Source organism: Pelodiscus sinensis, chromosome 14 (assembly GCF_052426305.1).
Source record: "Pelodiscus sinensis isolate ZL-2025 chromosome 14, ASM5242630v1, whole genome shotgun sequence".
NCBI classification, from domain to species: Eukaryota; Metazoa; Chordata; order Testudines; family Trionychidae; genus Pelodiscus; species Pelodiscus sinensis.
The window spans coordinates 22,036,794-22,048,824 of record NC_143065.1 but is presented as its reverse complement, the minus strand read 5'-3'; the positions used below and the strand labels follow the sequence as shown (position 1 = coordinate 22,048,824).

The 12,031-nt window shown below is 43.3% G+C and overlaps 1 protein-coding gene across 1 annotated transcript in view; it reads left to right on the top strand.

Annotated features, from left to right (window-relative positions):
• The window catches only part of TIPE3 (TNF alpha induced protein 8 like 3), a 60,505-nt gene extending 49,138 nt beyond the window's left edge, over positions 1 to 11,367 (top strand). Inside the window, exon 2 of the mRNA XM_075897241.2 lies at positions 6,908 to 11,367. Coding sequence (XP_075753356.1) covers positions 6,908 to 7,470 — 563 coding nt within the window. The 3' untranslated portion in view covers positions 7,471 to 11,367. The remainder of the gene's footprint in view (positions 1 to 6,907) is intronic.
• Positions 11,368 to 12,031: the final 664 nt, after the last annotated feature.

Below are 12,031 nucleotides of genomic sequence, written 5' to 3'. Positions count from 1 at the left end.
CTTGTACTCTATCCAGCCATCTGGAATCAAAATATTTTGAGAATAATGCAGATGGTCTTTCTTTTACTTTCAAAATCTCTTAAAACAGATAAAGATTCTTTATAGCCTGTTTTGCCTCTGCAAGTGCCAAACCTTTCCAGTATTTCTCCTACATGCTTTTGGATCCATTGGGCTGGATTTGCCTTAGTAGATAGGAGGTGTTTACGTGCTGTTTTCATCACCAAGAGCCAACAGATGGGCAGTCTCTCCTAGAAGGAACAGGAGGCTTTTCTGGTGCTACTCTAGCCTGAGGATTTTTTTCAACTCTAAATTTCGGTTGGCGCTCTTGAGGAGGCTATTCCAGCTTCTGTGTGATTCAGTCAGTCATTCTCTTCCCTTTCCACTCCATTTCCTATTTATAAATGTAATCAATTCTTAATCACTATCTGTATCTTAACACTAACCTCACTATCTGTACCTTAACACCAACCTCCTTCTATGCAGAGCAGATTTCCTGTCAACAGCCTCTATAGATATAACAAACAGTGTGGTTTAGGTCCACAAAAAATGATAAATGGCCAAAATGGATGTTGGTAAATGATTTCTCCAATATCTGTATGGCCAACAAATGGCAACCAATTGTCCTCTCCTAGCTGTGTTATGATCACGAAAATGCCTGTAGCCAAACAAGTGAATGTCTGTTATATTTTTATATATTCCATTGTTCTTCATCAATGGGTGTTGAGACAAGGAGTGAAGGAAATTATCCATCTATTGGACCAGTTGCTCTGCTAATGTAAATGCACACACCACCACTGACTTCAGTTGAGTTTTGCCCATTTACACCAACAGAAAATGTAGCTGGTTATATCCGTCAGATGGAAAAACACATATGTAGGTAAATATAATTCATTAATTGACTGGTAGAGCAAAATCTGTCTGGGCAAGTTCAGATCCACTCAGCCCCCCACATTTTGTCTTTGGAGAGCTGATTTCTAGGGGAAATACAAGCTAGACAGCTTTTTATTGGCTGCTGATACAAGGATGCCAAAGGACGTTTATTGTTCCCCAGTTCCTGTGAAAGTCAGCTGTTATTTATACCTAATAAATTGAGTTCTACTAAATCGACCACTGATCACACCCCTACTGACCTCAATACTCCACTGGGTCACGAGAAGCAAGGGAAGTTGACGGGAGAGTGAGTTCACCGTAACCCTAAGGTACATCGACTCTAGCTACACTATTCAGGTAGCTGGAGTTGTGTATCTTAGGGTATGTCTACACTACAAAGTTAGTTCGAACTAACGGACGTTAGTTCGAACTAACTTTAACAGGCGCTACACTAGCGCTCCGCTAGTTCGAATTTGAATCGAACTAGCGGAGCGGTTAGTTCGAACTAGGTAAACCTCATTTTACGAGGATTAAGCCTAGTTCGAACTAGCTAGTTCGAATTAAGGGATGTGTAGCCCCTTAATTCGAACTAGTGGGAGGCTAGCCCTCCCCAGGTTTCCCTGGTGGCCACTCTGGCCAACACCAGGGAAACTCTATGCCCCCTTCCCGGCCCCGGACCCCTTAAAGGGGCACGGGCTGGCTACGGTGCCCGTGCCAGGTGCAAGCCTGCCAGCACCCAGCCAGCAGACCCTGCACCTGGCACGGCTCGAGCCACCCACCCGATGTCCCCCAGCCCACCCCCTCTTCCCGGGACCAGGCTGGCGGCTCCCGGGAGCTTGCCCTGGACTGCAAGAGGCATGCACCTGCCTGGGCTAGTGCGGACATCGTGGACCTCGTCCACGATCTCCGCACTAGGCACAGGAAAGTGGCCGTCTAGGGCAGGAGAGCTGCCAGCCTGGCCACCCAGGAGCAGGTGTGCATGAAAATCAAGGGGGTCCACTGAGACCCCCGACCCTGAGCCCTGAGCTTACAATGGCCTTCCTGGGTCAGACCAAAGGTCCATCTAGCCCAGTAGCCTGTCTGCCGACAGCGGCCAACCCTAGGGACCCTGGAGGGGATGGACCGAAGACAGTGACCAAGCCATTTGTCTCGTGCCATCCCTCTCCAGCCTTCCACAAACTTTGGGCAGGGACACCACTCCTACCCCCTGGCTAAGACTACTCCATGGACCCAACCTCCATGACTTGATCTCACTTCCCTTTAAACTCTGTTCTAGTTGTAGCCTTCACAGCCTCCTGCAGCAAGGAGTTCCGCAGATTAACTATTTGCTTTGTGAAGAACAACTTTCTCTTACTAGTTTGAAGCCTGCTACCCATTCCTTTCCTTTGGTGTCCTCTAGTCCTTCTTTATGGGAACTCAGGAGGAACTTTTCTGAATGCACCCTCTCCACCCAACCCCTGCTTTTAGAGACCTCTATTCTGTCCCCGCTCCATCTCCTCTTTTCTAAGCTGAACAGTCCCAGTCTCTGTAGCCTCTCTTCATCTGGGACCTGTTCCCAACTCCTGATCATGTTAGTTGCCCTCCCCTCTCCCAGCCTTTCTCTTCCCCTCTCCCACCTCCTTTTCCCAGTCTCCCCCAGTTTTGTTCAATAAAGACAGAGTCAATGTTGGAAGAAACGTTATCTTTATTTTGTACATCAATAAGAAGAGGGACTAGGGAAGGGTAAGTGGAAGGAGGTGAGGGAGGAATGGGGTACGAGCCCCCGATGGGGAGGACTGGGCTGGCTCTGCGGGCTTCTGGGGGTGGAGGCTCTCCTGCAGCCCCCCAATTGCTCCCTCTCCCCAGATGGCAGCCTGCGGCAAGTGCAGCCGGGCTGATGGCCGAGTGGTGTGATGTGCCCAGTGTGGGTAGTCCGGGCACTCCAAGCCAGAACTTCTTTGCAAGCGGGGCACCCCTTAGAACTGTGTGTCCGGGGTGGGGGTCGGGACCCTTTAAGCGTAGCCCTCTGCTAGCCTGAGACTGCATCTCCCATGCTCTAAGTCCTCCTCTTATGCCCTGCCCACACTGCTTCCGGCCATCCTTAAGCCCTGTTCAGAGTCCACTCAATGTGGACTTGCTAGTTCGAATTAGCAAAACGCTAATTCGAACTAGTTTTTAGTTCTAGACGCGTTAGTTCGAATTAGCTTAGTTCGAATTAACTAATTCGAACTAAGTTAGTTCGAACTAGCGCTGTAGTGTAGACATATCCTTAGTTTGTCTTTGTCTCCCTAATGTAGACCTGGCCTATGTGGCAAGCAAAGGAGTTATATTTTTGAAGAAGAGCTCAGAAAAGGCAGAAAGATACAACTTTCAAGAGTAAAACTTTGTACCATGGACCTCATTCATATCTTAAATCTGATCAGTGCAACTCTGGCTATGGTTACACTGCCTTTTTTTTGAGGAAGAGGATATGCAAATCATGCTCACATTTGCATATCTTCTTCCGATTCTTTTTGCAGAACAGGTTTTTCTGATAAAAAGCCCCGTGTAGATGGGGCCATTTGTTGGGGGGGGGGGGGGGACTTGTTTTGCAAGACCCTGTAAGCTTCTATTTTGCATATCCTCTTCTGCAATAAAAGGGCAGTGTAACCATAGCCTGTCATTGTCTGATCTTTGAAAGGCAATCAGCTTGGTATCTGAGCACTGATTAATACTTGGAAGCAGGAGTCCAAAACAAATAGCCCTTTCTCTCTCTCTGTTCTCCCAGAGTAGGTTTTAAAGGTTTGTATGTTCAAAGATTGTAAAGACCCGCGTGTGGCTCTTTGTCCCCAACTAGTGGCTAGATGGTATTGTGGGGTTTATGAGTCTGCTACTGCCTCTTACTTAACATACCCAGTCCTTTAGTTCTACCAGTAGAAGCTCAGGCTTTTACATCCAGCATTCTGGGGTTTGCACTCTGCCTATGACTGGTTCAGGAGTGATGTTACTTACAGCATCATTCCTGATTGTTTCCTCCCTTAAGAAATGGGCTTTACACACTGATCTGAACAAAGGGGCTCAGTCTGATTTGTTCACACAAGAGGTTCTACTGCTGGAAGCCTACCATTGCAAATATTGTGGCCCTAGCGCACATAGAGTGAATCTAGTTGGATCTAGCAGCACCAGCCCTATGTAGCTGAACTTATCTAGCTGATGTTTTTATATAGCACCTATGCCCAGAGGGTATGTCTAGACTACATACATACCAGTCGACGGAGCCATGTAGATGAGTTTACTAGACATAAGAAAATGAAGCGGCGATTTAAATAATTGCTGCTTCATTTACATCAAAATGGCCGCCGCACTGTGCCGATCAGCTGTTTGGCGGCACAGCGTGGTAGTCTGGATGCTCTGTGGTCAATAATGGAGCGGTCAGCAACACCATTTGGCCCAGCTGGCCCTCTCTATGGACAGATGGGTGGCTAGGCCAAATTTGAGCAGTAGCAACACTGTGCACTAGGTCACAATGCCACTCACTGAAGCTTGGCTGAGCTGTCATTCCAACCAAATGGAGAGGTGGCCAAGTCAGTGATGTTTGACCACGCAGCCAATGGGATGATCTGGACCACTCCAGCAGCAGCCATCGTACTGACTTAGGGTATGTCTACACTACCCTGCAAGTTCGAACTAGCGGGGTAATGTAGGCATACCGCACTTGCAAATGAAGCCCGGGATTTGAATTTCCCGGGCTTCATTTGCATAAGCCGGCTGGCGCCATTTTTAAATGCCGGCTTGTTCGAACCCCGTGCCACGCAGCTACACCCGGCACGGGCTAGATAGTTCGGAATGGCTTGCTAGTTCGAACTATCTAGCCCGTGCCGCATGTAGCCGCGCGGCACGGGGTTCGAACAAGCCGGCATTTAAAAATGGCGCCGGCCGGCTTATGCAAATGAAGCCCGGGAAATTCAAATCCCGGGCTTCATTTGCAAGTGCGGTATGCCTACATTACCCCGCTAGTTCGAACTAGGGTGGTAGTGTAGACATACCCTCAGTGTGGGGCCACTGTTCAAAAGCCAAAGTCCCCCAGCTCCACAGCCTATGGGAGTTAGAGCAAGTTCAGCCCCAGTCAGCCAGCCCTCCTTAGTTGGCACCACTCACAGAAACTCCTTTACCAGCTTCTTTGGCTGGGGTTATGCTGGGAACTATTGTCTGCCTTCAGACCCATTATTACCGAAATTCTAAGGCTTGTGCCTCTCCTTTGGGCCTTTCTGCAATACTGGAATAGGCCTTCAGGGGCTAGCGTGGCCTCCCTAGAGGGCAGCAGCCTCTGCGAATCTGCTCCTGCTTCTGTGAAGAGAAAGGGAAGCAAACAGGAGCATTTGCCCCTGTCAGCCTCCTGCAGTTGGGAGGCCACAGAAATTCAAAACAAAATATGTCAACTCAAGCTAGATAAGTAGCGTAGCTGGAGTTGTGCATCTTGATTTGACCTTTTAGTGTAGGCCTGGCCTGCTTGTTAGTGCAATGCCTAGCTGAATGGGACTCTCCTCCACTGAGGCTTCTACAAGCTACTGTAATTCAAACAAATAACTAGGTAATAATACAGTTGCTAAATTGTCTTTTATTTTTTCCCTGTAAACTAAATCCTGACTGGATTACCGTAATGCACTTTGTGGGGCTGCCTCTAAAGAGCCTTCGGAAACTTCAACTGGTCCAGAATGCGGCTGCTCAAATTTTAACTATCACTAGTTATACGGAGCACATTATGCCAATGCTTCGGCAGCTGCACTGGCTTCCAGTATGTTTCCGGGCACAATTTAAGGTTTTAGTTATGACCTATAAAGCCTTAAATGAGTTGGGTCCAGGGTATCTGAAGGACCGTCTTCTCCCATATGAACCTGCCCGGGGATTGAGGTCAGCTGGGGAGGCTTTGCTTTGTGTTCCCCATCTTGCGGAGTTAAGATTAACATCTACACAGAACAGGGCATTCTCAGCTTTTGATCCCAGTTTGAGGAATTCTTTTCCTCAGGATATTCGCATGGTGCCAACGCTAGTGTTGTTTCGGTGTCAGGCTAAAGCCACCCTTTTTACTCATGCTTTTATTAATGTTTGAGTCTGTATGTGTGTGTTTCTCTTCTCTATATGTTTTTAGCTGGTTATGTCCCTCCGGGGTCTCATATTTTAAATTTTAATATATATTTGTATTTTTTTTGTTTGTTTTTGTAAGCCGCCTCAAATATTTTAAGTAGAAAGGCAGGGTAAAAATATTTAAATAAATACATACAATAAAAATAAAAATAAAATAAACTACTCCTCTAGCTCCCCAACTCTCTACAAAAACCCAGCTCTAATTCAACAAGGTATTACATTGGGACTATGCATGCTTAAAGTTAAGCACAGGCTTAAGTAACTTGCTGAGTGAAAGTCTTAGCTTGTGTAAATGAACATAGCCATGTGGATGTAAAATGCCAGATACATAGGTATATGACGACTGTTATATATAAAAATTTGCTCAGATATTTTTGTTCTGCAGGAGAAGCTCTTACAAAAGCTCCAATACAAATTACTTCGTGAAAAATCAATTTCTCAAATTAGGCACATTGACAATGCAAGCCAAAAAGGCACCATTGTTATAGGTTAAAGACATATAAATGTATGTTTATGGATCTGTGCAGTCAGCTGTTTTAAAGGTGCTTCCTAATCATTTCAAGCATGGAGCAATAGTGACACCCAGTGATTGTACCTATAATTCTTCATGGATCTTGTATTTCTCAACCACATTTAATCTTATCGAGTCTGACAGGTAATTTACATTTCTGTGCACATTTTCTCAACAAAAGCTTTCAGCTGAGGAAGCTTTCGTTTTAAAGCTTTGTCTATTTTAAAACCAAGAGTCTGCATGGAGTTTTAATAGGTGCTTTCTTTTGCAAACATCTCTAATGTTCACTGAACGGATCAACCATAGACACATTATAAATTGTGGCTAGTGAACATATAAAACTGGCTATTGTTAATTTACCACTACAGGAAAATTATTTCCAAAGTGCAATTAACTTTCTTTTTTTCCTCTCCTGTGCAATAGGTACTGATTGCTTCAGTTCAAAGAACCTTGCACTGCAAGCACAGAAAAAGATCCTGAGTAAAATGGCTACCAAAACTATGGCTAACATGCTCATCGATGACACAAGCAGTGAAATTTTTGATGAGTTATATAAAGTAACTAAAGAACATACAAGGAACAAGAAGGAAGCTCACAAAATTATGAAGGACTTGATTAAAGTAGCAATAAAAATTGGGATCCTCTACCGAAACAATCAGTTCAACCAAGAAGAGCTGGAAATTGTAGACAAATTCAGAAAGAAGCTGAATCAGACAGCCATGACAATTGTCAGTTTTTATGAAGTAGAATACACCTTTGATAGAAATGTTCTCTCAGAACTTCTGAATGAATGTAAAGACCTGGTGCACGAACTTGTAGAGCGACACCTGACACCCAGGTCCCATGGGCGTATCAACCATGTCTTCGACCATTTTGCAGATGTGGAATTCCTCACTGCCCTGTATAGCCTTGATGGGGATTGCAGACCATACCTCAAAAAAATTTGTGGTGGGATCAACAAACTACTGGATGAAAAAATCCTTTGAAACTTTGCCTTTTATGAAACAAAAACTCACTCCTAGAGCTGCACCAAACTTGCCAAACTTGGTGAGTTGTGGCAAAGCTTGTGAGCTTCCTTCCTACCATCCTTCTACTACACAGACTTCATCAGAAATCAGCACGTGCTCACTTGGCTTATTATGAAGAAAAAAAACCCTTAAAATCAGAAAGCTACTAATGGCAATTCTAAGTCCACAGGGCTTTCAGCCTTTTCAAAGGAAGGGATCAATGGGGATGCTGATGCTTATTATGCGGAACAAAGATCACAGCACATCATGACCTCAGTATCCTGTTGTGTGAAAATAAACCTAACTTCAAGACACATGAATGTGTCAAAAATAGAAGGGGAAAGGCAGAAAGAGTGTTGCGGAATTGACCCCCAAACTGTCTGTCTGTTTTTATTATTCCCCAAAAAGAGCTCAGAGGCTTAGATGGAAGGTGGGTTCCTAGTGGGCACAAAGTTCTTTCAATAGCGGCAGGAAACTTAAGAGCATGCCTTCGCTTTTGTCAGTGACCATAGTGGAGAGCTGCATTTTACAGGAGAAGTGAGAAGAGAGTAGAGAAGCTCCCATTGGAGATTTTTACTTTGCATCTGAGAATAGAAGTGAAAAACTTGTGATTTTGATTCTGAAAAACAGCTCAGTGACCCTAAAATCAAACGTATAATGAAGAAACTAATGACATACCACACTGACTTCAATAATAACATTGGTTCCCACAGGCTCATGCTCTGCCTACTGTGACATCAAACTGGTTTAGATTAGAGGGCCATGCTACTTCCTCAGCAGTTGCTGTTTTCATTTCCTGCTGATGAACACCATGATACCAGAGCTGAACACCTGAGAGGAACTGTGATATTACTGGATCAGTGAAGCCATCATCTGTCCCTCCTTTCTCCATTGAAACACCATTTCCACCTGTGAATAGCAAAAGCTCTCAAGACAATATTCAGTGTATGGTACAATTTTTCAGCCTTGGCCTAGAGTATGTCCATTGTAATTAGTTGTGTGTACAGTCAAATCATGAAATATGGTAAGCGGTGGGGGGGGGGGGGGGACTCAAGCTGGTATTTTAACAAGTGCCATCTAAGTATAGAACATCCACAGCTCTGTAATTAGGGCTTGTTCACATGAGAAACTTAGGAGCAACACCAAGGACCTGCTGCATTTTATCCTGATGCACATTTTTTTTTAAAACCTGAACAGACCAATACCTGTTATAGAACAAGGATAAACTAAAGAACTTGCAGAAACGTTACGATGATTGGAACAGCACAGGTGACAGTCCAGATCAGTGTTTCTTAAACTTTTTAAGACTGAGGAACACCAAACAATATTTTTTTTAATGAGGAACACCAAGGATTTTTGTTGTTGAGCAAATTAAATAAATAAATAAAAAGGGTCGGAGGGGGAGTTATTGAGCCAAAAAAAGTTGCCTGCCTCTTTAAGGGCAACCATTTTGAACTCTGTTGTTCTCCAAAGCATACCTCCGATTGCCCCAGTGTGCCGCAGAACACAGTTTAAGAAACACTGGTCCAGTTTTTATAATCACAAAACAAAGCAGCATGGCCTAGGGCTTAAAATTAAGCTCTGTGTCTGACTTCTGTAATCCTTGACAAGTCACTTAGCTTCTTTGTCTCAATCTGTAAAATTTCCCCTTTGTAAATTACTCTGAAATTATTGGTTATCACACTTTAGGTAAGAGTTTAGCATTGCTCTTGAAAAAAGACTGAGGAAACATTGGTACCAAAGGGAATGCTGGCAGAGAATTATATTGCTCATTATTGAATGTAGGTAATTCCTCTCTTTTGAGCCAAAGGGAAATGTGTAACAGATTCATCTGAAAGCCAACTTCATTGTGATAAAATCCTCCAAAAGTCAAATTGTTGGTGAGTTTCAACTTCTACATTGCACCCATTAATTTATGTGCTCTCTCTGCAATAGAGCAGAGTACTGCAGAAAGTGTAGGATGTGATAGGACAGTTTCATACTTCAAGGCCTAGAAACAAGACTGCTTCTGAAATATGCAAAAAGTGGTCAGTCTAAGACCAGGTCTACTCAACATATATGGGAGAGAAACAGTCTTCTTGTCCTGCATATATTTGAGAGTTCAAAATATTTTCCTCTCTCAAACCAGGGCAAAAAGTCACATTTCAAAAACATCCAGTAACTGGGAGGAGGCAGAAGAACAGACTTTTGTTTTATTTTGAGTCAATCCAAATGTTTCGTTTCAATATTTTTCACTTTTTTAAAATAAAAGCTTTTTTCAGGCTCATTAACTTAAATTTCAATCCAAAAAGTCATTTTAAACTAGGGGGGGGGGGGAATCAGAATTTTTCTCTTCAATATTTTTCTTGGAATTTTTTGAAGATGGGAAATTCATTGAAACCAGCCCTATTTTTGTGAAATCTTTGTTTTGGTAAATCAGCATTTTCAAGCACTTTAGCTCCTTATAGCTAATGGACATTAACCTCTATCACTAAATCTGTACTGACATATCCTCCAACAGCATAGATATACAGCTAGCTTAAATATCCATTAAGTAACACAGGGCTAGATGATGGAGGTGCCAGTTAAAGCTGGACTTACTTCTCCATCTGTGCTGCCTTGGTGGCATGACCTCGTATGTTGGAGTCAAGGGGTGGAGCCACAGGAGTTTTTGTCACATGCCTCGTAATATGAATAATTTGTGCAGAGGAGTAAAAGGGCCCCTTCTATTCCCTGAGACAGAACCTCCTTTTAGATGACGCACTAGTGACAGGTAACCTTGCAGACAAAGATGTCAAATACTGTAGTAAATGGTGCGACAATAATTAGATGCACATTTTTAAATTCATGAAACATTATGTATTTGAAAGAGTAAATCACTGATCTCATCAATAATACAGGGGAATTGTTTTCACATTCTTCAAACTCTGTAGTAACACAGACTTTAGAACATTTTCTCATACTTCTGTCCTCTCTCTCCCACCCCCAAACAAATCTGTTGTGTGCATTGCAGTAATGATCCCATGGTTCTTTTATATAGTGTAATTGGCCTTAGATAGCTGGATGCCCAAGTACCTAAAGTGTATGCTGAAGAGGCACAGTAGCACTGTACAATTGTTTGTCCTTTTGCTCAAATGTTATCCCTGTATTATGCCACAGAAGGGTACTCCACATAAGTTGCTCCATGGACTAAAAGGAAATGTATTGGAGTGATTTTGCACCCAAGTAGCCTATGGTCCTGCCATTTTAAATGCATTGTTTTCCCATGCTATTGGAATACTCTTAAAAGATCAGATAAAATAGCTTTCAAATACATAATGTTTCAAGATTTGCCTTATAAGGTAAAAATACAGGCATTCACCAGAACTATATTTAATAATCAACTTTTAAATGCACTATTGGCCAAATTCTGCCCCAGCATACAACTTATCAATCTGATGCTTTTTTCAGAGTATATAATACATCCAACACATGAATGCTAGTACACAGAGTATCAAATCTTATGGGGGAAGGGTATTTGGTTTTGAGCAAGCTACGTGAATGTAAGATTTTTTTTAAAGTCAGAATAAAGCCACCATTCAAAAAAGGGGACAGTTGAAAGAAAAATGATAATCTGTGTATGTGGTTTCTTTTGTGTGTGTTGCATATATCAGTATTCAGACTCTGGTATGTTAGAAAACAGCCAAACGTCTGTCATTTTATTTATAAATTTTAGTAGCCTTAAAGTAGAGGAAACAAATGGTTTCAAATATTTCTCATACATGTATATCCTGTATATTCATTGTTTACTTTTATACTGGTGGCTTGGTATGTAAGAACATTGGATATGTTCAAGTCACCCATAAAATCTATGATGCATTACCATATTTGTGGATTAAATGATTTGTGATTACTGTATTTGTGTTGACTTTTCGTTTTCATTTTACAACCTTATGACCAGGTGCGCTACTCACCACTAAGATGGCACCTCCTCCTGACCACTCTGGAGAGTAGCTTCACAAGGTCAATGTTTCTTCCCTCAGTTGCACACCATCTCTCTCCGTCCTTCTCTCTTGCTCCAGGAGTGTGACTCAGCCTTCTGGCCTGGTCACTATACACATTTTTCCCTTTTGGGAAATCAAAGTCTCTCTGCACGCTAGCAGTCTCAGACAATCTTCCCCTTCACTATGCCCTGGGGCCACTCCCTCAGGGCTGGCAGGGGAACACAGACCTGCCCTCTACTCCAGGTTGTGGCTCTAGGACCCTCTAATCAGCAGCCATCTGTTCCCTCCTGGACCTTTCTGCCTTTTCCTGAACCCTATAACACTCCCCCATCCTCCTTGTCAACCTCTCAACTCCCTCCTCCCACCGTGGGAGTAATTAACTGTGAGCTGCCTGTCTCTGCAGCTTCCAAACATTGCTGCCTTCATCCAGGGAGTGACTGCAGACTTTCTCTCTGCTTCCAATTTCCTGTCCTTACAAAATTAGCCAAGCTCATTCCTCAGCAGCTGGGCTTCTCATTCAGTCCAAGGATTACTTAGCCACCTGATTCCTCTCAGCAATGGTGTGTCACGTTAATTAG